The 25,701-nt window shown below is 36.4% G+C and overlaps 1 protein-coding gene across 11 annotated transcripts in view; it reads left to right on the forward strand.

Moving 5' to 3' along the window:
- The window catches only part of LOC107867880 (exportin-4), a 109,284-nt gene that overhangs the window by 77,665 nt on the left and 5,918 nt on the right, over positions 1–25,701 (forward strand). For 8 of the 11 annotated variants that reach the window (XR_007055073.1, XM_047411946.1, XM_047411944.1 and 5 more), the window contains 6 exons: positions 8,158–8,376; positions 16,648–16,719; positions 17,188–17,259; positions 24,543–24,607; positions 24,727–24,829; positions 24,901–25,032. Coding sequence is in view for 7 of the 11 variants with exons in the window: in XM_047411946.1 (XP_047267902.1) it covers positions 8,158–8,376; positions 16,648–16,719; positions 17,188–17,259; positions 24,543–24,607; positions 24,727–24,829; positions 24,901–25,032 (663 nt within the window). In the remaining 4 variants the exon portion in view is untranslated. The remainder of the gene's footprint in view (positions 1–8,157; positions 8,377–16,647; positions 16,720–17,187; positions 17,260–24,542; positions 24,608–24,726; positions 24,830–24,900; positions 25,033–25,701) is intronic. The other 3 variants (XR_007055075.1, XR_007055076.1, XR_007055074.1) reach the window with 1 other exon arrangement.

Below are 25,701 nucleotides of genomic sequence, written 5' to 3' on the forward strand. Positions count from 1 at the left end.
CGAGGCGAGCCAACAAAGGAAGAAGAAAGCTCATTCTTGAATCGGGAAATTGGGTGTAGGTGCACCTAAGGAAGGATAGATTCCCGTCTCAAAGGAATGCTAAGTTGATGCCACGGGGTGATGGCCCGTTCCAAGTATTAGAAAGGATCAACGACAATGCCTACAAGATTGATCTACCCCCGGAATATCAAGTGCACAACACTTTCAACGTGTGTGATCTCTCTCGGGTGGAAACGGTGGAGGATGGCAATGATCAAAATTTGAGGACAAATTCCCTTCAAGATGGAGAGGATGATACGGGAATTCCTAGCTCGAGACCTTTCACACGAAGCCAAGCATGTGAGTTGCAACAACTCCAAGCGTTGTTCACATTCTTGGCCATGTGTGAGGGGCCCTTGTGAGCCCATCTAAGGGCCTATATTTAATAAAATGTAAAGAGGCCCACCAAGACACCCCAAACCCACCCACTTAAATGCCAAGGGTAATTTGGTCTTTTTCTCTCATTTCTAAGTGACTATATAAGCCATGTAATAGGGCTAGTCTTGCTTTAGTTCATTGCTATTATTCAAGAAACAAAGACTTGTAAATTTTTGACTTCTCTTTCTCATCATTTGGAGAGGCCAAAACCAAATTCTCACTAGTAAAGTGATACTAGTATTGTATCTTGGCTATAAACTAGGTTCTTGAGGTTCTTTGAGTTCCTCTTGGTCCAAGTAAGAACTTGGTATTGATATTTATTAGTCTTAGGGTCCTTTCTCTTGTTAGGGTTCTTAGAATAATGAATATTGTGTGTCAAGTTTCTATCTTTTTCTTTGTAAATCTTGTTAACATTGTGTTGTTGAATATGAAAGTTTAGTGAAGCCGTGTGAGGCTCTTTTGATTCACTAGCAATATTGTCTTTGTTGTTCTTGTTGTTGAACTCACTTTTCTAGTTCAAACAAGTGTTGCAAGCCTAGTGAAGCCGTGTGTGGCCATTTTCGATTCACTAGCACTTTGTTGTTCATCTTTTTGTTCTTGTGTTGGTTGGAATCTCTTGATACACACTTAGCATTGTATTAAGATTCAACCCGCCGAAGATTACATGATGAAGGTGGAGCAAATTTATATTTTTGAAATTCAGGCCAAAATGGAGAATTGTTGGGTGTTTGCCCTTATTTTCTTACCATTATTGAGTTTTTCTTTTCCCAAAAGGAAAATAGATATTTTCCGTAGTTGAGTAATCCTTTCTCTTGCAGGAAAATGTTATGCACTATATAGATAGAGGGTCAATCCATCTCACTTGGGTACTCCGAGAGGCTTTGAGAGTTTTGTTTAGAGGGAGAATGTGTGAGACACAAGTGTTACATTATCACTTGTGTAAACCAGTGTTTTGGAATGCGAGAGCATCATCACATTATGCGGTGCTGCGATGCGAGAGAGGCTTTCCTGCTGCGATTAACTAACGCGAGGCTATATTCCAGGTTTCATTTCTCCCCAGAGCGTTCATCTCCTCTAGAATTGCCTCCTTCCACTCGGGAATATTCAAAGCATACTACACATTTCGTGGTCTTTATTCTAGATAATTGTTTTGAGAAAGAAAAACTATATAGGAAGGGGACAAATTTCTTTTTGACACATGTAAAGAATGAATCTTGGGCCTAAGTCAACCTCAAAAGCTAGTTCATGAGGGAAGATTGCCCAAGTCCATATAAGGAGACCAATTACCATACTTAACACTCCCCACATGCCCAGGCCTCGTTAACTGGAGCGTGGACAATAGAATATGGCTTCCCAATATCGGTGAACAAAGATTTGGGATGGGTCAGGCTCTGATACCATGTAAAGAATGAATTTTGGGCCTAACTCAACCTCAAAAGCTAGCTCATGTAGGAAAGATTGCCGAAGTCCATATAAGGAGACCAATTACCCATTTTTTTCCGATGTGGGATACTTAACCGTGTAAGAATGGATCTTGAGCCTAACTCAATCTCAAAGCTAGCTCATGAGGGGAGCATTGTCCAAGTTCATATACGGAGATCAATTACCCATTCCTTTTCCGATGTGTGATACTTAACACTTCCCCGCACGCCCAGACCTCATTAACTGGAGCGTGGACAATATAATATGGGGGCTCAACATCGGTGAACAAAGATTTGGGATGAGCCTGGCTTTGATACCATGTAAATAATGGATCTTGGGGCTAACTTAACCTCAAAAGCTAGCTCATGAGGGGAGGATTGCCCAAGTCCATATAAGGAGACGAATTACCATCCCTTTTTCGATGTGGGATACTTAATAACACAAAAATTTGACATGGGATGGTGACTTTTCTTACCCTTTTACATTTGGCAATTGGAAGATCAAGTTCTAAACTAACAAGGGGTAAATCATAATTAGGTCCTGGAGAATTACCTTGTGTATAAGTGTGATCTTGTGGGGAGGAGATTTGGTTTTGATGAGAGTCCATAATTTCTTTTTCTTGGTTCTGGTTTTTCCTTATGTGAACCTGTAATTCCTTTGTTTGTTCCTTGTTCTTGTCATTAATTGAATCATGAAAATGTTCTATTATCTTAGTATCCTTATTTTCATTATTTATATTGGGATCTCTTACCTTATCTAGGTTGTTATTACCAAAAGAACTATTTCTTGTATCTATCATAAAACCTGGATCCTTTTGTTTCTCACATGTGAGGTCAAGAAGATCCCTCGAATCCCTCGAATCTTCACTATGTTTTTCCTTCTGAAATGAGTTTCAAAAAACAATTGTGATTAAAAAAAGGTGACATCCACAGTGACAATAACCTTCGTTGGGTCATAACACTTATAACCCTTTTGACTGGGGCATAGCCAACAAAAATTTTTTTTTTTAGCACGCGGATCAAGTTTACTCCTATTATGATCATGAACTTGAACAAATACACTATATCCAAAAACTCTCAAAGGTGGATCATCTGTCAATCTAGAAGTAGGGTAGTATGTCTTGAACATACTAAAAGGGGTTTTAAAACCTAGAACATAGGAAGACATCATATTAATACAATAAGGTTGCGTTTGTTTTCTTAATGATTCAGACGTCTGAATCTGAATGGACATCTGAATGATTAAGATGTTGTCTCTAGATCTGAAAACTGAATGATTAAGACTGTTTATTTTTCAACATCTGAATGTGCAATTGTTTTTATTTGTATATATAATATGATAAAAAATACAATTCAATTAAAAATTAATTATATATTAGAAAAGTATGTAATTTAATTCAACAAAATTATTATTTGATTGAGAAAAAATATTTATGTTTGTTAGTGATAGCGGAGATGGTTTATAATGGTGGTTGCGGTGATAATGATTGATGTTAGTGATTAATAATGTTGGTGGTGATAGTTATGATGGTTGGTATTGTAGTGACTGTTATGATGGTGGGGATTGATGGTGGTGGTAGTGGTGGTTGTGATGTGACGTCGCTTGATGTTAATAGTTTGAGGTGTTGATTGTATTGGTTGAAACATGAATGCATGATGGTTGACGATGTGTTGGTGCTAGTTGGAGATGTTGTTTATTGTGATGGTGGAGATGGTTGTTAGTAGAGATAAATTATAGACATGGTAGTGGTTGAAGTGGTGGTAGAGGTGGTGTTACTAGTGACAGTGGTGGTGGCGGTCGAGGAATGTGTGGAGGTTGTGATGTATTAGTGGTAGTTAGCGGTGGTGCAAGTTGTGATAAATGAGTTGGTCGATAATAGGGATTGGCCGTTAGTGATTGATAATGGTGTTGTTGTTGTTGTTGTTGACGACGGTGGTGACGGTGAATATAATTAGAATAATAGAGGTAGTAGGTGTGGTAGCGGTTGACAGTATTGGTTGGTAGTGATATTTGTTGTCGATGGTGGTTGTGATGGTGGAGGTGGTTGGTGGTGGTGGTTGACAATGGTGGCAATGACAGAGGTGGTTAGTGGTGATCACTGCTAATTATGAATGGAGTGGTGAATATTATCCAACATCAAAATATCTTTTCAGAATTATTAAAACTTGATTCTAGATCTGAATTATTAAGACCTATTCAGACCTATTAAGTGCTAAAATCTTAATGAAAAACAAATACACTTAATGGTCTGAAGTTTGAACCATTCAGATTCAGACATCCATTAAGTGCAAACAAATGAGGCCTAAGTGGATGTCAAAAAAGCTTCTCCCTAAAGAAATTTAGGGACTGCTTGTGTATATTAAATCTCTAATTTCTTTCGTAAGATGCCTATTTTTTCTCTCTGCTACTCTATTTTGTTGGGGTGTATCAGAACAGGAACTTTGGTGCACTATTCCCTTTGAAGTGAAGAAATTGCTTAGGTGGCCATTAAAAAACTCTCTCCCGTTATCACTCTGATATATTTGTATCTTCTCATGAAATTGTATCTCCACCATAACGTAATAAGCCTCAAATATATCTTTTACTTTCCTTTTGTCTTTCAATAGGTACACTCAAATTAGTCTAGTGTGATCATCTATGAAACTCACAAACCACCTTTTTCCATTTATGGTTGCTATCCTAGGAGGTCCTTTAACATCACTATAAATTAATTTCAAGGGTTTTGTGACATGGCAACTTTGGGAAGAAATAGATGAATGTCTGTGTCTAGCCATTTCACAATATTCACATTGAAAAGAGGATGTAGTTTTATTCTAGCTTTATGAGACAATTTTGGAACGTAGACATCAAAAAGAGTAAAAAAAAGGGTTAGTTTGACTGTCCCTTTCCCAGCAAATGTTGAGAAGGATCCATCAACAACTTTGACATTTTTATTTCCTGCTAAAGGAGTATTAGTCGAGAAAAAATGGGAGTTCCATGCCATGTGATCACTAGCCCTTGAATCTATGATCCAAGAGCTTATACTAGTAGAATTTGTTCTAAAAAGACCATATGGTACATTACATGTTTGTGTAAAAGAACATGTGGGAGTAGAAGGATTATAGATTTACTAGATTGGAGTTGAGATTGAAGAAGTTTGTGCAATAACTTTCACTGTTCCTTGGTGAATGGTGCTATTTCTGTAGAAGATTTCAACCCCGGTTCTTTGCTGGTACACTGCGAGGCCTGGCTGCCGTGGTTTTCTGCCCTTTTCTATTCCAGTTAGGCTGTTTTCCATGGATTTTCTAGCAAGTCTCACGACTGTGCCAGTATTTTTTGCTAATATCACACGACTTCTTTTTCTTGTCATTCTCATTTTTGGCGGCAACTTAAGCAGAGGAATCTATATTTTTTGCTTCCTGATTGAAATCTATTTTTAGCATAACATTCCTCTTAGTTTCCTCACGCCTAATTTCAGAAAATGTTTCCCTCAAAGTGGGCAATGGATTTTTTCCAAGAAGTCGAGAACGAAGTTCGTTAAAATCTTGATTCAACCCTGCTAAAAATATATATACCCTCTCACTTTCTTTATTTTTCATTGCTTTTACGCTATCCTTTGAACACTCACATACATCATTATAGCATTGATCTAATTCTTGCCATAGGAAAACCATCTTATTATAGTAAAGAGTAATATTTCTCTCTCCCTGCCTTGCTTACCACAATTTTATCTTTAGTTCAAAAATATGAGAGGCATTTTTTACATTAGAATAAGTCTCTCTAGCAGCCTTCTAGACATTCCTAGCAGTGAGAAGAAATAAACATGGTTTACCTATGACAGGTTCCATGGAGTTTAGTATCCAAGCAATTACCATTTGAGTTTTCTGATCTCCAGGCGTTCATTTTCGGGTCACCTGGTTCTAGCTTTATGGTTTCACCAGTCAAGTGCTCAAGTTTTTCTCGACCATCAATTGCCAAACGGACAAAATTGCACCCATTCCAAATAATTCTTTCCATTCAGCTTGTGAGAAGTAAGTTGAAAGGAAAAATGAGAAGAATTGCCCTTTGGTTCTTTGTTTTCACGATCAGAAATTTGTTAATAGAACTTTCGGCTTCCGTTAATGCCGCTAGATGACGTAGCCCAGTAAATGCTGTTTTATTCATAAGTAACACAAGAATAAAGCTGCTCTAATACTATGTGAGATTGGTACTGAAAGTGTACATTTTATTCATCTGAGAGCTGCAAAATTTATAGTACAGGAAAACAAACACACACAACATGAAATCGCTTGATTCTTGCAGATATGAGGATCAAGATATGAACTTATTTGATCTAATTACCTAAATTATTTATAGCAAATCAGATCTAATTTTGTCAGTTCTAAGGATATGACCCTAGATAGGAAGGTATGAAGGACTAAGATGGTATAGAGGACGCGAATTAGATTAGAGGGCTAGTGCGTGTGGGTGAGTTGTAGCCAGTAAATAGGAGTGCTTTGGTGTCGCCTTGCTAATAGTCGTAGGGCTTTGCACATAGAATGGAGTTTCTAGTTAGGATAGTTAGGAGGGTTTGGGTGAGGTGTGTGCTGTCGGTTAGATAGTGTATAGTACTACTTTGTGGATGACTTATTTCTGTTTTTTCATCGCGTTTCATGTTTTATTACGACTTTGATGACTGTCTTTTTGTCCTGAGCCGGGGGTCTATTGGAAACAACCTCTCTACTTCTTCGGAGATGTGGTATAGACTATGTACATTTTACCCTCTACAGACCCCACTGTTTGGGAATATACTGAGTATGTTGTTGTAATTAAGATGCTACAAAATTAAATCTTAATTATTCACAAATCAATAATATGAGTAGAAATAGGAATATTGTACAGAATCCTACTTGAAAAAAGATTATAATATAGTGTCCAAATTGAAAAAGGATTGTAATGTAGTATCCAAATCGAAAAAGGATTGGAATGTAGTGTCTATAAATAGGGTCTCAGTGCAATAATGTAGATACATAATTCAATAATATTCTTTTCTTATATTTCTTACATAAACCTTTTTTTATTCTGAGTGAATTTGGTGAAGTTATTTCTCTCAATATTTTGTTCTCTTTTATATGGTTGGTTGCTCATCTCGTTTTGATGATGTAGGTCGATGATCAAACCATGTTAAGTTATTGTATCTCTTTTGGTATATTTCTCGTTTGTCTTCTTATTTGTCGTCTTTCGAGGTTTGCTTTGTTAGCTTTCGCGTGACACTTGATTATTTTGGTCCTTGCAAGTGGTATCTGAGCATTTGGAAAAGGATTGTAGTATAGTGTCCTACTTGAAAAATGATTGAAATATAGCATCTATAAATAAGGTCTCATCGTAATAATATAGATACACAATTCAATAATATTATTCTATTGTATTTCTCACATATAGATTTTCATATCACTTAACTTGTGGAGGTTTTTATATTAGAAACCAAATGTCGTATAAAGTTAATACGGAGATTAACTAGTGCTATTGGGTTTTTTATGTTATACCAAAGGTTTTAATAAATTAATACGATTTCTACGCATTGATTATTTTTGCTTATACCATGTGGGTCTCTTAACATTAATCAAATGTGAGCTGTGTGTTTGATTGTGAAAGCCAATTTACGGTTGGCGGTGGTGGGGTAGGGTGGGTTGGTAGGGGGCTATGTTGCTCAGACTCTTCAAAAATGTCAATGGGTGCATGTTGGATTCTCCAAAAGTAGTGCATTTTTGAAGAATTTGACACGGGTGCGGCATCAAAATTGAAGAGTTCGTGTAACTTAGGTAGGGGTATGGGAGAGCTGCTCTGACGACTGAGGGTGTTGACGCATGCGTCAGGACCAACAAAAATTGCCCACCCTGTCTTTGATCAACGCATATTGTGTTTTTTAAAAATGACAAGACTTTAAGGACACGACATTCAATGTAGTAAAAGGGGAGTAAACTTATTTTACTAAATATCAGTTTCTAATCCTAGGTGCCACACCAGATGCCATGATTGTTCAAATTTTGGTCTGCACATTTTTGGCAATGTTTAGCTCTGTATGTCTGCACTCTGTGCTGTCTCTTAAGTTGGACCAAAAAATTTAAGCCCAGATGCTGACGAGGTTCATATGTTGATATCTTTTTTAGCTATGGTTTTTCAATATAATTCGTGGTCTGATCCTCCAATTTACTGACCCTTTGCAGGGGATTTCTTTTAATGCTTACATTCTCAGCTATCAAATTTTTATTATACTTAAACAGTTATATAGTCTATCTTCAGTTCTTGCTTTTATTTTTATTGTTGAACACAGTTAACTCATATGATCATTCTGTCCAGGCAATTGTATGGTTCCTTGCAAGATGGTCGGCTACTTATTTGATGCCACCTGCTGAAAATAAGGGAAATGCATCTTCAGATAATCACAAGGGAAAACATCACAAAAAAGTATTGCTTGATTTTTGTGAAGTGGACAACCAGGGGAAAGCTGTGCTTGACATTATTATTAACATTGCGATGACAATATTCATTTCATATCCTGGAGAGAAGGATTTGCAGGTATGCAAAGTTGAACAGCCGTTCCTTATAGTATGACCTTACTCTTTTCAGGCATAATTCAATGATCACCATCATCCAAAATGTCCGCATGTCCGCTTTGGCCAGTCCCAAAACTGTGCACTGTCTTGAAAAGGAAAATACAATTTCTTGTCATTCCACATATAAAACAAGATATTCAGTTTAGGACTGGTATTTTGTGCTTTCCATACTAGTGCAGTGACTTATTGTATTGGACATCCAATTATCTCGAATATTTATGCTCACTAAATGCGTGAAGCAAGTAAACAACTTGGTAGGGAGTTTGATATGATTCATTGCCTGCATGGCCTACTTGGCATTTTGACACTCATCGTAGAGAACAAGAACTTTTCATCTCACTTCTGAAGTTTTTATTACCTCATGGAAATAATTTGGTTTTTGTAACTTTCTTTTCTTGTTTAACATATAGCAGCTTCTCTGGTATGCCAGAATTCAATGCGATTCCAGTTTTTTGCATTTTTATTGGTAAATTGATCTTTTCTAATGTTATGTTGGAATTTAGGTGGCGTATTAAGGACAATTTATTGGTATCTGGTAGTATAAAATAGAGTTTAGAAGAAACCCAGGGAATTGTATCGGTTTCAAAACAAAGAATTTCGAAGAAAAATAAAGAATGAAGATCTTTTTGGAATCTTCAGATTCATCAGTCCCTCAAGCTAATAGGGGTTAGATAATCTATAGAAATAATTTTAAAGTAGAAGTGTTTTGCAATTTGAATATTGAATTTCCCAGTTAATTCTCTAAATCGATTCTAGATGATGCACATACTACTTAGTTTCTGCCCTTAATTATAGAATATTCACTCCTTAATTACAAACTATTACTAACACTCCCCATCAGGGTGAAGCATATATGCCAGCTGCTCGCAACTTGCTGCAGATATGTTTGCTTCTGGAACCTTGAAATAATTTTGTATTATATTGCTTCTAATTGGTCCATGTGTGCTAATTGTTTCAGATTTTATTTTTAAAAAAGTATTATTTGATTTTGTTTATTTTCCATAAAGCAAAAACAAACAATTGCTACTTGTTATTGTAAAGACATGACACCTAGACCCAACTCAACCCCAAAAGCGAGCTCATGAAGGGAGGACGGCCCAAGTCCATATAAGGAAACCAGAGTAACCCATTCCTTTTTCGATGTGGGACTTTTTAACTATTCTCAAACACAAAACTGCTCAGTTTGTGCCCAATGGGTGAACGATTTTGAGGTGTGAGGATCACTTTATCTAACTTTTATATCGATCTCATAATATTTGGAGAACAATTTACAGAGACAAAAACTACATAAAAAGTACTTGTGGGAAAATTGTTCTGATCTAAAATAATTTTAAAATATTGAAAATCATTTTAAAAATTCATAAAAGAAAAAATGTTTGATTATTATTCAATAATAGTATCATGAACAGGACAGATAGGCTCTATTTCAAATGTACTCTTCTCTTTTCCTAAAGACAAATGGAAGATTAAAAATGGGTGTGAACAGTTCTGCACAATATAAATGAATTGCTTAGTTTTCTTATGTATATTTTCGCATTAATGTTTTAATAGTTTGACAACAACTGCTCTTCTTTCCAAATTGTGTCAAATGTGTCTTGTATGGCTAGAACAATTTTAAGACCACCAATGGTTGAAATCAATTTAAATTATAGAGAAAACAGATGGCAAGCAATTATACTCCCTCCGTTTCATTTTATTTGGCCCGTGTTGACTTGACACACCCCTTAAGAAAACTTTTATTAATGGTGCATTTTACCAAATTAACCTTATTAATAATTTTTTGAAACTCATAATTTTGACTACTTTATGTAGGTATTTAATACTAAGGGTAAAAAGGAAAAATATAACAAAATTCTCCCGATTTCATAAATTGGACAAGTAAATTGAAACAATTATTTTTAGTATAAGGGTGGTGAGACATATAATAGAAAAATATTATTGAATTGTTGTAACTACAGTTATTACACTGAGACCCTATATATAGACATTACATTCCAATCCTTTTCCAAATTTGGGACCCTACAGTTATACGCATGCCAGTGGAATTAGATGGACAAAATTTGGGCGTTGTTTTAAGCCCAATGATTCAAAGCCCACAAAAATAAAAACTGTTGAGCCTTTTACAGGGTACCTCCATACTTATCAAAAACACAGGCGACAATCAAGATTTCCTTATCTTCGCCGATGAGCTGGAATCAATCACAATCATGGAGGAGAATTAGAGAAAGGGGAGCTTGATACAGTGCATGAAGAGCCAAAATCCATAGGGTGAGAAGGCAATAATTGGGAGCAGTTACACTGAAATTCAACTTTGGGAGGGAGAAGAAACCCATGAAGAAAACCTTAAGCGGATGATGAATTTTAATGATATAGAGCCATTACAAGTGGACGAGCCAATCAGTGAGAAGGCAACGAATGGGAAAGCAACACTGTGGATACACTTTAATGTGATCAAATTAGGGAAAAAACATGGGGTAACTTTTGAGGGGTGTGAGGAGATGGCCTATGAAAGATCGACCAAAGGAGAGGGATGATACTAAATCGAAAAGGGAAGGGAAAAAGGAAAATCACAAAGCAGTAGTCTCTAAAGAAGTCAAGAATTTGGCTTTTGACATGAAATTCAATAAAGGAGAGCCAAAGGCAAGAGGTAGAATATTACAAAAAGTTTTCTCATGAAAACTAAGATATTATCTTGGAATGTAACGGGGTTAAATGGGGAGGGCAAAAGAAGAATTATTAGGAATTTGATACTTCAATGGGCCCGACATTCATGTGTAGGTTGAAACTAAGTTAACTGGGAATGAATCAATCGTCTACCAGCATATCTGGAATCAAATGCTCACTTGAAGCTTTGAGGGCTTAAAACAAGATATTACCTAGTACTTAAGTGCCATTTATGCAGTTTGTAAGGGAATTATGGTGGGAGCTGGCAGCCATTAGAAGTCTTTGTGACGGACCGTGGTTATTATGTGGCGGCTTCAACATCACAAGATACCCGGAGGAGAGGACAAATTGCCAAAGATTCAATGGTTTTATGGTGGAATTCTCAGACTGGATCAATGATATGGAGCTAGTTGACCCTCCTTGATTGGGAGGGTCTTACACTTAGACAAGTAGTGATAATCATGAGAGTGCCTCCAGAATTGACAGGATCCTATACTCCTCTCAATGGGAGGAACAATTTTTGCATATCAAACAATTACTACTGCCAAAAATGGGGTCAGATCACAATCCCATTCAGTGGAGATATAGATTTCAAGAAGTCATATTTTAAATTTGAACAATATTAGATGTGGGTGGAGGGTTTTAGAGACAAAGTTAAAGGAATGGTGGGTTTCTTTCAATGCATCTGTCAGCTTAGCTTATATCCTGACGTCTAAATTGAAACTCTTAAAAGGGAAACTGAAAGAGTGGGGAAAGGAGCACAGGAACAACAGGAGATAAAAGAGGGAGGACATCCTAAACCAAATATCTCTATTGGAAACTATCATGGAGCAGAGAGCATTAACAAATGGTGAATTACTTCAAAAGGCTCAACTAGCAATGGTGTTTGAGGAGGTGATTAAAAATGAGGAGATAGCATGGAGACAGAGGTCTAGGGTCCAATTGTTGAAGAATGTGGACAAGAACACAAAATACTTTAATAGAATGGCCACAACACATAAGTGGTTTAATACAACTGACAAACTAGAGGAGGAGGGGACTACTATTATTGATCCAGATGCTATCAAATTACAATTCAAGAGTACTATCAGAATTTGTATAAAGAGAGAGACATGGAAAGCTGATCTTAACCTATAAGATTTCACAAGCATAAATCTGGAGGAACAAATCTGGATACATAGACAGTTTGAGGTGGAAGAAGTCATTAAGCTCTGTGCTAGTGGTAAGGCACCATGGCCTGATGGGTTTTCGATGATCTTCTACAAAGAATTTTGGGATGTTCTGAATAAAGACATCATCAAGACTATGCATCACTTTCATGAGTTCCAAGTTTTTGAGAAAAGTATCAATGCCACTTGTGTGGCATTTATCCCAAAGAAAAATGGAGCTACATCACTGGGGAACTTTAGACCAATAAGTCTAATCAGTGGGTTATACAAGATTATAGCTAAGGTACTAGCGGAAAGGCTCAAACAGGTGGTGAACAAGTTGGTAAATAAACGCCAAATGACATTTATCAAAGGTAGGCAAATCATGGATGCTGCCTTAATAGCCAGTGAATGTGTAGTGTGGACACCCGGATGAGAGAAGAGGCATAATGTGCAAGCTTGATTTGAGAAAAACATATGACCATGTGAATTGGGGGATTCTACTTAGGATCTTAAGACAAATGAGGTTTAGAGAAAAATGGCTAAAATGGATAGGATTTTGTATTAAAACTATCAGGGTGTCCATTCTGGTGAATGGAGAAGCTGTGGGTTTTCTTCCTTCTAAAAGGGGCTTAAGACAGGGAGACCTCCTCTCCCCATTTTTATTCATACTAGTCATGGAAGGTCTGAACAACATGCTGATGGTAGCTACTCAGAATGAATGGATAAGGGGATTTGAAGTCAGTAATAGAGCAGGGGTGAGTGTGTGTGGAGATCTGCCAATTGCTTTATGCTTGTGCCATTGTGATATTTTATGAGGAAAAAGAAGAGCATATTCGATTTATTAGAGTAATTTTGTTGATTATGGAAGCTGTTTCAAGTCTCAGAGTTAATTGGAGAAAGAGTAGTTTATTCCCCATTAAAGAAGTAGCACAGATGCAAAAACTTACCAACATTTTAGAGTGTAGGATCGACAAATTCCCGGCAACCTTGGGAATGCCTTTGGATAGAAAACACAAAGAACTGAGAATATGGGATGATATAATTCTGAGGGCAGAAATGAAATTATCCATATGGAAGTCTCAATATTTGTCACTTAGAGGCAGACATAGTTTAATAAATGCATTGTTGGATTCACTCCCCACTTTTGTTATGTCTTTATTTCGCTTACCTGCAAAGGTAAAGAAGAAGTTAGTCAAGCTCAGAAGAGAATTCTTGTGGTTTTATGGTTTGGAAACGAGGACGGGAAAGGGTACTACTTGGTAAATTGGAAAACAACAATACAATTACCTTAACTATCAATTGGCCTTGGAATTACGAATTTGAGAACCCACAATTGGGTGTCTCTTGATGTAATGTTTATTGAGATATAGGGAGGAGGATCAGCTCTCTGGAAAGCAGTTATACAACGTTAATATGCTCAAGACTCTCAATGGTGCACAAAAGAAGTCAGTAATCCCTATGGAGTTTCTGCTTGGAGATCAATAAAGTTGTCTTGGACTAAACTTGCTGGAAACATCAAACTCAAAATAGTAAATGGAGCCAAAATCCTATTCTGGAAAGATGTTAGGGTTGGATAGGAGACCTTAATGCACACTTTTCCTGACTTTTTTTTGACTTTTTTTCACTTTGCAGCAATGCTGAAGTCACTTTGGCAGAAAGTTGGTCAAATGGTTGGGATATATCTTTCAGGAGGAATCTAAATGATTGGGAAATAGATAGGGTGGCACAACTGTTAAGAGTCGTTCAATGAATTTAAAGTTTTTGCGCAATGACGGACACAATCTCTTGGAAATGTTCAGAGGATGGAAGATTCACAGTCAACACGCTCTGCTCTACCAGAAGGAACTTGGAACTCATCAATCTCTCAGATCGATGGAAACAAATATGGATAAGTCAAGCACCAAGCAAGGTCAAATGCTTAGTATGGTTGGTGGCTAAGAGGGCTTGTCCGACTTAATAGGTACTACAGAGGAAAGGTTGGCAACAAGTTCCCAGGTGTTTTCTTTGCAATGAGACAAGTGAGACTAGCAACCATTTACTTCTACATTATAGAGTCACAACTCAACTCTGGAATCTTATTTTGAGACTCACAGGCAATAGCTGGACAATGCCAAATCACGTTGCTGATCTGTTGAGCTATTGGATTAGGAGAGGTGGAAACAAAAGTCAACGAAGTGGTGGAGAATGATTCCAGCTTGCATATGGTGGTCAATATGGAAGGAAAGGAAAGGAAGATGCTTTAAGAACAAATCTAACTCCATACAGAAAGTAAAGGAGAAATGTATTGTATGTTTGTATTTTTGGTGTAAAGAGGAAGATATAGAGGAGGTAGAACAACTAGTATATGTGCTAATGATACATGTTATTAGATTTACTACAACATATCGTTAATATTGAGGAATACAATATTACCAATTTCAAAAAGGAAAAAAAACATGCCTGGGAATCGACAGAACAGTACTGATGCCGCCAGATTATTTGATTTGACTGCTGAAAAGTGGTCAAAATCTTATGGGCTGGGTCGGAATGATGGGCAGTGGCACGACACTACTCTGTTGGAAAAGACAAATTATATAGGTAGGGTTGGAGTGATGACATGACTCTATTGGAAAAGAGATATTATATGGATAGGGTCCGAATGATGGCACGACCCTACACAAATAAAATCTGAGTCGTTACTAGAAAGATGCACGGAATTACGCAAATCAAATATGAGGAGTCTCTAGAAAGACGCTCAGTGCTACGTAACTCAGATATGAGAAAGTAGTTCAGAAAGATGTGTGGTACTACGCAAATTAAATATGAAAAGGTAGTCCGGAAAGATGAACAATGCTCCACAATAGTACATATGAGAAAGTAGTCACCTAAAAGATGCATGATGCTACATAAATTAGATATGAGAAAGTAGTCACCGAAAAGATGCACGGTGCTACTTAAATTTGATATGAGAAGCCATTGGAAGAAGCACGCTGGCCCTACTTTTGCTTACATGATCATTGGCCAGACGGGCAGCATATATGGGTCATAGCCGCCCGTCGATAGCAGAAGCTCATCTATTTTCTACCAAGATTATAGAGACTCTGATACCATGTGAGAAATATAAGAAGAAAAATATTAATGAATTTTTGTATCTACATTATTTCGCTGAAACCATATGTATAGACATTACATTCCAATCTTTTTCCATGTAGGACACTATATTACAATTCTTTTTCAAGTAGTATTCTATATACTATTCCTTCTCCTACTCATATTCTAGTGGGGGTTTCTTTATAAGGCTTTGGCAATCCACCTCCTTTTAAGCTAGCTTTTAGGTCATGTAAGACAAATCGGAGGCAGTACCAAATACCATGCTTGGATTCTTAAGGTTCTCATGTGAGAGATATTGTCTTGAAAAAGACAATTTGTGTAATAGGGGAACCTTGAATTAAAAATAAAAAGAATGAAGTAAAAAATTACATTAATAAAGGAAAAACTTGGAATTGAATAAAAAAGTAAGAAGAGGAAAATCTTGAAGTTGACCTGTTACCTCAGACAATCATTACAATGTATGCGACATACCATAAGGGATCAGTAAGCCAATAGCACCTTTGATCGAAGCTTCCAAGTAAAAGCTAGCAACTTAAACTTGACTAATCATCGATAAAGTTTACAACTCTGCTATGTTACTAGAATACTTTTTGGTAATTATTTTGTTCTCGTTTGATATTATCTCAATATGAAGTTACTCATTTTTTGGATGACTATATTATTAAGGGGTAGATGAAGGTTTGTAACCAAAATATTGCCGAAGGTTTGGAATTAACCCATTTTGAAATAATTCTCTAGTTTATCATCAATTAGTAAACCGTGAATTGGTTTGCTTCTCTTGGATGTAGTGATCCTAGAAGATTTCATGGAATCCATGATCTGTTCCAGACAGTTTTAGCCTATGAAGTTTGAATGCTTTATTATCCAAGATGGTCCTTGTTCTTTCTCTCTTTTTGAGTCCTGCTACTTATTGTCCAGATTATTTCTTCCCTCTCAATTACGTCGAACTAAAATCTCAGTTTCTTTAATTTGGTGATATTTCTTAATTTAACATCCAACTGTGAAATTCAATGCCAGGTAATATTACAACCCATCAAAATATCTCCATTAAATTTTGATAATGTTGTTTAGGATAAATATATGGCAACTGTTTGTGAATTTGGGTAAATGCCAGCACTGTTCTTATTTTATATTAGAATGTCTTATGTCAAATAATAATCAGTTTTTGTCAGTATGATAAACAATATCAGCACGTCAATGTTATCTAATGAACTTGCTACTATGATTGAATTTCTCTAGAGTTGTTTCCGGTGATCTGTTATTTCCTTGCTGTTTATTGAGGCTGTTCGTTGCAGCGGCTCTGATACATTTCCCTTTCATTTTGATAGGCACTAACTTGCCATGAGTTGCTTCATGGACTTGTTCGGCGGAAGAATGTTTGTGTGTGCCTTGTTGAATTGGTTGGTCCTAAGACGAGTAGTACTATTTCCATATCATTGTTGAACTCTTGATGAATTGGCTCTATTTCTCTTGGGGTTTTAATTTTGCGTGAAGCATTCTGAATAAAATGGCACGGCATTATGTATCTTCCACATCCAATTATGTATCCTCTTGTTATTGCTTATGTTTCTGACAGTCAATTATGGATTGAGATTTTAGTTCTATCTCATCCGCCTGTGGAATTGAGCTCTGTTATTTGTTGCTGTTTAGTCCTATCCCATCTGCAATAAATGGAGATGTTGATTAAGAAATAAAGTATCTATGTTCTATATTGTTTGTTGCACTCCAAAAAGTTTAAATGGTTAGAGAAAATTTATGATCAGGTTAGTTTCCTTATGCTAGGAATAGGTAAAGTCATCCCGGATTCTTATTCAGGAGTCATGATTGGAATATTGTATTTATCCCAATATGCATTATTTGTCTCGCAGGACTCTTGGTGTGAGTTGGCAAATGCTTTTGCAAATGAACGAACTCTATTCTCACTAAATTCTGCTCACCAGGTACCAAATTCATACTTGTGATTTTGTTTTGTTAAAATAGATCATTGACTTAATTGACAAGGTACAAGAGGTGCAGCTTATATAGTAGTCTTAGGATACTATTATATGGTAGGTAGTGAATCCCTATGCTAATTGGGTAATAAAATAACCTATATTTAAATGCATAAAGGTATCCTATTAAATATTCTATATGATTTTACTTATTCAAGTACGATGAATCTACACGTGTACATATCTAGATATTTATGCACTTTATATACTGTTAGAATAGTAGTAGGAGTAGTTAGTTTATAGATACCTACTTTGAAAATGGATTGTAATGTAGTGTCTATAAATAGGGTCTCAGTGTAATAAATATAGGTACATAATTCAATAATATGCTTCTGTTATATTTCCTCGTATGGTATCAGGCCATTGGTGAGAAAAATATCGTTGTGCATCATTCCAGCAAAATCACTGTCCAATTTTCTGGTGACCTATCCTTATGCGTCAGTGTTATTTTTTCAGAAAATCAACACACTACCAGATTCGAATTTTCTCGGCGAGAAATCCCAGTAAGACTTGCCAGAAACAGGTGCAATACGTGCCCTCACACGCCGCCATAAGCAGTTCTTCGATGATTGAGTCACATTCACATGCCAGTGCGTGAGGTGGTTTTCGACCACTTCTCCTGTAGGGTCATCTCTTCATTCCGAGGATGCCCATTTAATTATTTCTTGATTCCGATCAAATTTCGACCTTCAGATCTAATTTCACAACGATGCAACACTTTGCTTTCATATTCAACAACTGAACACTTTATTTTCAGATTTCGGCAACATATTTCCTTATTCTTGGCTACAGAATTTTGATTTCACTAGATTTCTTTTGTGGTTGATATTTTTGGCTCCAAAATACGAGAATTGGAAGTTTGGGCTTCCTCGGTTGAGAGCTATGGTGCAAAGTTTAAAATGTCCAAGATCACTTAAAGATCAAGGCTAGTGTGGTAGATGAGAAGGCAAAGTCTAGTGAGGAAGATGTGAAAGCCAAAGAATAATGGGAACTCAGTTATGCAGTCTTCTATTGATTCTAAATTGATGACCTTGTTTTGCCCATTCCAGACATGTTTTTTAGTTTGGAAAAAAGTTCGTGCTTTATACTCTAATACCATATTTTGTTTTTATGATATGATATCTCGAATGACCAACTTAAAGATACAAGAATCCGATATATCTACGTACTTTGGAGAGGTACAAGCATTCATGGAGGAATTTGAAACGTTGATGCCTGTCGCTACGATTGTCGAAAAACAACAAGAGCATAGACAAATATTGTTTCTAGTTCTTGCACTTATTGGACTTCCTACCGACAATGATTCAACACGCGACCAGATTTTAGCTAGTCTACTGTTCCTACAATTGATGAGTTATTCTCTCGTCTACTTTGTTTGTTGCGCATCCTAATCACAAAGTAGTTTCATCACCCACCGTTTACTTCTCTGTTATCGCATCTCAAACCAAAGAAAACAAACATATCAATCTATGGAGATTCGTCAAGGAGGTCGTTTTTGAAAATCTCGACTGAAGTGTAGTTATTGTTATAGGCTTGAAACACACGTGACATGTTATATTTTGCATGGTCTACCACCTAGTTTTGATCCTATTGCTCTGAAAGAATATAATGAGCTCCTTTGGTATCGAGCAAGTAAGCAAACATCTTTACAAGTAGCCTCTGTTGCTCTCCAATAATGTTTATATTGCTCAGAGTACGACAAAATATAATGAGTTCCTTCAGTATCGATCATGTAAGTATACGTCTCCATAAGTAGTGCCGGTTTCTCATCCTGATGCTTGATGCTTCTATTGCTGGTAACTCTTTTGCTTGTGTTTCACAGTTTAGTACTCTTAGATCCTGGGTCATGATCTAGGCGCTTCTGGTCATATTTTTGGTAACAAATCACTTTTGTCCAATATTGTTTTTTCACAATCTCTTCCTGCTATTACTTTAGCCAATGAAATCAAAACAAAGCCAAAGTGAGTTTGACGTGTGTCCTTCGTTGTGGTATAACATATTTAGATGATTTTTTTTCTCATGCAGGACTGCAGTAGTATGGGATAGACAATTGGCATAGGACTTGAATCACAAGGCCTTTATTATCTTACCTCTTCAAATTCTTTCACAATATGCTTCGTTACTGACCCCCCAGACCTAATTCACAAACTTTTAGGACATCCAAGTGTATCCAATCTACACAAAATGGTGCCTAGTTTGTCTAGTTCATCCAAATTAGATTGTGAGTCATGTCAACTCGAGAAACACACCTGTGCTACATCTTCACGTAATACTAAGAATCATTCTGAGTTTATTTTCTCATTAGTTCATTCTAATATTTGAGGTCCTAGTAGGGTCGGTTCACCCTTAGTATTTTGTTATTTTGTTAGTTTCATTGATGAGTTTGCAAGATGTACTTGGGTTTTTTTAATGAAAGATTGTTTTGAGTTATTTTCTATATTCAAAAGTTTTTATGCTTAAATACAAAATCAATTAGGTGTTTCTATTCGTCCTTTTCATAGTGATAATGCCTTAGCATGTTTAATCTCCCAGTTTCAGGAGTTTATATCTCACCAAGGAATTATTTACTGGACATTTTGTTCGTACACCCCTCAGTAGAACAATTTAGCAAAAGGAAGAATAGGCATCTCATTGAGACTGCTCGCACCCTTCTTATTGAATTCCATGTTCTTCTGTGTTTTTGGGGCGATGTAGTCCTCACATTTTGCTATTTAATTAATAGAATGCCCTCATCTTCTAAGCAGAATTAGAATCAGGTTCCCCATTCCATATTGTTTTCTTAGTCACATCTCTACTCTATCCTCCCTCGTGTGTTTAGGAGCACATGGTTTGTTCTCTAAGGAAAAGATAAATTAGCCCCTTGTGCTCTCAAATGTGTCTTTCTTGATTACTCTCGAGTTCAAAAAATGGATTATTGTTCATCTCTACCTTATGTTTGTCTATGTCACATTCTTTGAATCTCAACCTTACTATATCTTCTAATCATCCTGATATCTCTGAAGTCTTTGCCTTACCTCATGTCTTACTGGTATTGACTTTTGAGGACTCTACGGTTACTTCTACGTCTCCAGCTGCAGTGCCACCACTCCTAACTTACCATCATTGTCTGCGTCTAACATTTGTCCCAGATGATTCTTGTCATGTGCCGGACTCTGTTCCTACTGCAAACTTGCCTAATCTTAGCCAACCGATTGCACTTCAAAAAACTGTATGTTCCATTTGTAAGCTGCCCTAGATTTTGCTTTCATAAGTTATCATCGTCTATCATCACCCTATTATGTCTTTGTATCATCTTTTCCCTCCATTTGCATCCCTAAGACTACATGTAAAACACTTCCCTATCCAAGATGGAGGCATGCTATGATTGTTGAAATGTCTGCATACGAGTGGTACACAGGAGTTTGGTTCCGTTCATGCATACTGTTCGTTGTCGTTGGGTTTATGCAGTCAAAGTTGGTTCAGATGATTTGGTTGATTGGTTTAAGGCCCATCGTGTTGCCAAATGGCGTACTTTGGGCTGGATAATGGTGACACTTCTCTCCTATGTCTAAAATAGCCCCTTTTTGTCTTTTTTTATTCTTGGATGTTGCTTATCGTTAACCACTTTATCAGTTAGACATTTAGAATGCTTTTCTGCATGGTGATCTTGAGGAAGAAGTCTATATGGAGCAACCACCTGGGTTGCTGCGGAGTCTCATAGCCTTTGTATGTTGATTGCGCATGTCACTCTATGGTCTGAAATAGTCTCCTCGAGCTTGGTTTGGAATGTTCAACACAGTAATGTAGGAGTTTGGCGTGACTCATTGTGGAGCTGATCACTCTTGTGTTTTATCGACATTCTACACCAAATCTGTGTATTTATTTGGTGGTTTATGTTGACGATATCGTTATTACTGGCAATGATCAAGATGGTATTACTAATTTGAAGCATCATCCCTTTCAGTATTTTCAAACTAAAATCTTTGATAGACTGAAGTATTTTCTAGGTATTGAGGTTTCTCAGTCCGGATCAAGTATTGCTATTTCTAAGTTAGACATGCTTGAAGAGATAGCAATGATGGGATATAGGCCCATTGACACTCCTATAAATCCGAATTGACACTCTTATGGATTCGAATGCTATACTTTTTCCAGGACAGGGGAGCCACTCAGTGATCCTAGAGAAGGTATAGGTAGTTGGTCAGAAAGTTGAATCATCTCACGGTGACTAGACGTGACATCTCTTTTGTTGTGAGTGTTGTAAGTCAGTTTATGACTTCCCCAAATGTAGTCATTGGGATGTGGTTGTTTGCATTCTGCGATATATAAAGTCAGCTCCAAAAAGACTACTCTTCGAGGATCAAGGCCATGAGCATATCATTGGATATGCATATGTTGATTGGGCAGGATTAACCTCACCCTTTGATAGACGTTCTACATTCGAATATTGTGTTTTAATAGGAGGTAATTTAGTGTTCTGGGAGAGTAAGAAACCGAGTGTTGTTGCTCGATCTAGTGCAGAAGTAGAATATTGAGCGATGATTGTAGCAACTTGTGAGCTAACTTGGATCAAACAGTTGCTTGGAAAATTAAAATTCTGAGATATCAATTAGATCGAACTTGTGTGCGATTATTAAGCAACCCTTCACATTGCATCAAAACTGGTATTTCATGAGAGCCTAAACACATTGAGATTGATTGTCACTTTATGAGATAGAAGCTACTTTTCAGGGATATTGTTACAAAATTTGTGAAATTGAGTGATCAGCTTGCAGATATTTTCACCAACTCCATCAATGGTCCTTGTATTAATTACATTTGTAACAATATCGGTACATATGACCTGTATGCACCAGTTTGAGGGGGGTAATTAGAATATTAGTAGGAGTAGGAATAGTATATAGAATCCTACTTGAAAAAATTTTGTAATGTAATGTCTATAAATAGGATCTCAGTGTAATAATGTGGATACACAATCTAATAATATTCTTCCATTATATTTCCTCACATATGCTTACATGTTCCCCCAGACTCCACGTGCAGAAATAAAGTGATTCTTGCAATACACACTTAAAAGAATCTATTCTCAATCACTAGAAAGAGATACGGTGGTGGAATTCTCAGGGATATTATCAATTTAACTTGTATTAGCTGAATAATGACAAATGGGGTTGCTCTGAAGACTAGCTAGCTGGACTACTTGTTGGCAGATAAATGGTGCCCAAACATTCCTCAAGAGATGGGTGGCACTTGGATCAGTGAATGGTCATCTGGAGATGAAGACACCGGTTGTCGAAGAGAGGGTCGTTTTCGAATGCATGGAGAGAACAAAAGAAAATATTGGTCCTAGAAACGGCATGTATTCCGGTACCGCCCAGTGGTAGTGGAATTAATTAGAGTCTCTACCAAGATTGCTGAGGTTTTGATGCCATGTGAAAATAAATGAAGCTCATTGTCGTGGAGTGTGTTTGGGTAGCTTAATAGAAGTAGCTTTTATGCAGAATTAAAGTGCTGGAACTGAATCTAAAATTAGTTACCTGTGTGGCTACAAGTGATGAAGCTGAAAATAAGCAGTTGATTTGTTTTGTAGAAGAGTGCTTATCAGCTGAGTGATGAAGCTTAAAATAAGCAATTGATTTGTTTGGTAAAAGAGTGCTTATCAGCTGAATTTCTGTTAAATTGACTGAATTTCCCTTAAAGTTATTAACACTAAAAATGAGCTTATATTTGCAGAATATTAAATTTAAATGGGAAAAGGCTCAAATATGCCACTGAACTATCAGAAATGACTCATTTATGTCATCAGTTAAAAGTTGAGCTCATCATGCCATCGCCGTTACAAAACCAGCTCATCCATGCCATTACTTTTTAACGGTGGTTTTCAAAAACAACTTTACCACGAGGCCTTTTATTAGAGGCTCACGTCATTAATTAAAATAAGCAAAAAGACTCAAATATGCCATTGAACTATCAGAAATGGTCATTTATGCCATCAGTTAAAAGTTTGGCTCATTCATGCCATCACCGTTATAAAATCAACTCACTCATGCCATTACTTTTTAATGATGGGTTCTTAAAAATAGCTTTGCCACATGGTCTTTTATTAGAAGTCCACGCCATTAATTAAAAGAAATCAATATTAATTTCAAAATATCTGAAATTAGTTAGTATTGGGATTATTTATTCCAGCATTTATACCATAATAATAGGAAAAGTTATTCCATATACATAGTGGGATAATTGGAATAACAAATTTCTTTTAAGCCGTTATTTGAAAATGATTTTTCAACAATGTATGCTCCACTAATTCGTGATGAGAGAAGTTATTCCATAGGCATGGCAGGATAATTGGGATAACAGACTTCTTTTAAGTCGTTATTTGGAAATGATTTTTTCAATTATGTATACTCCCCTAATTCGTGATGGGAGAATGGAGAAGTTCTATTGGTACACCTTTTTCTTTTTCTTGCTTGCCTTAATCGTTCATTGGTTTATTTTCTTGCAACTTCGGAGTATATATTTGAGTCACTGGAATTAAAACTAATCAGTTACTGTAGGATAGAATTTTTGAGGTTTCTGTTAAGCGTAGCATTTATAATGATTTAGAATCAACTAGAAATAGCCAAAGGATATACATTAATCACTATTTTTTCTGTTTAGAAAAATAGTTGTTGTAGGAAAAAAAGATTTTAATGGGTGTGGGTCGGGTTATGTTAAATGAATTGGTTGTTTTTAATGGGTCTAAGATATTTTGAAATTAATATTGATTTATTTTAATTAATGTCGCGGACCTCTAATAAAAGGCCACATAACATAACTGTTTTTGAAAATCCACCATTAAAAAGTAATGATATGGGAGAGCTGATTTTATAACGAGGATGACATGAATGAGCTGAACTTTTAACTGATGGCATAAATGAGCCATTTCTGATAGTTTAATGGCATATTTGAACCTTTTTCCTTATTTTAATTAATGACGTGAACTTTTAATAAAAGGCCATGTGGCAAAGTTGTTTTTGAAAACCATCATTAAAAATTAATGGCATGGATGAGCCGATTTTGTAACGACAATGGCATGAATGAGCCAAACTTTTAACTGATGACATAAATGAGCCATTTCTGATAGTTCAATGACATATTTGAGCTTTTTCCCAATTTAAATATTTCAAATACGAATTAAGTTGTGTCTCAGCTCACTTTATGATATAGATTGATTTTAAAAACCAATTTGAACTGTTCTTTGAATATTACAGCGTTCACTTGCCCAAACCCTTGTTCTTTCAGCTTCTGGCATGAAAACTCCAGAGGAATCTAGCCAGTAAGTAGATATTCTAGTTTGTTTATTTCCATTTCTTTTTCTTTTACACTTTTGTTTATTTTAATTTGTTGAACTTCTAAATATCGGATGATTTGTCATTGCATTGCAATTGTTCTTAGGTATGTGAGAAATCTGACAAATCATATGATAGCTAATCTGGTGGAACTCTCGAGCCGAAGTGATCTAAAATGTGTAGCTGAGCAGCCAGATATTATTTTATTGGTAAGAATAATCTGGAAAAGAATTATATCTTTTAATTATTGGTTTCTTAGTATATCTGTGATAATGCATAGGTCAGTTGCTTGTTGGAGCGACTTCGTGGTGCAGCTAATGCGACAGAACCTCGAACGCAGAGGGCTATTTATGAGATGGGTTGTTCACTACTGAATCCACTTTTGATGTTTATGGAAGTTTACAAACATGAGGTATAAACTGTATGAGATTATAGCTGTTACATTCTAGAGTGTGTTTTGGAAGCTTTGCATTGAACTTTCCCTAAAGCTGTTCATGTTATCATCATACCAGAAAGTTATGTGGTTGATATGGTTGCTTAAGTTTCAGTGCTGCTAGACTTGATAAAGATACAGAGTGCTGCTTTATTGTCATCCTAATATGATATCCCCCTGGTATCGAGATAAAACCTTAAGTGCTGCGTGTTATCAGTTTACCATCCAGTATGCATCTCTTATGATTTTGACCTTTGGCAGCACAAGCAAACCTTATGTAGAACTGTTGATTAAATGTTACATGTGGCCTTCTTCAACACTTGTCCAGCACCAACGGATATTCAGATTGGTATTCTTCAATGTCTCAGTTTCTGATACGGGCAGCTAAAAACCAAAGAGCAACATTTCAATTTCAAAAGTGGTGCTTGAAAATTAAATGCCAAAATTAAACTTCCAAGTCGGCTTGTAGTTTTCAGGGTTAAACTGATGCCGAAATCACTAGGACTACCTCATCATTAATTTAATAATTCGGAGTGTATAACCAAAGAAACGGTTATTTTTCTAATAAAGGTAAAAAAAAAAAAATTGTAGATATTGCACTCAAGTTCTCATTCTACCTTAGTTGTGGGTTCCAGTTCAATTAAGTGA

The sequence above is a fragment of the Capsicum annuum genome, chromosome 4 (assembly GCF_002878395.1).
Source record: "Capsicum annuum cultivar UCD-10X-F1 chromosome 4, UCD10Xv1.1, whole genome shotgun sequence".
In the NCBI taxonomy this organism is placed as follows: Eukaryota; Viridiplantae; Streptophyta; class Magnoliopsida; order Solanales; family Solanaceae; genus Capsicum; species Capsicum annuum.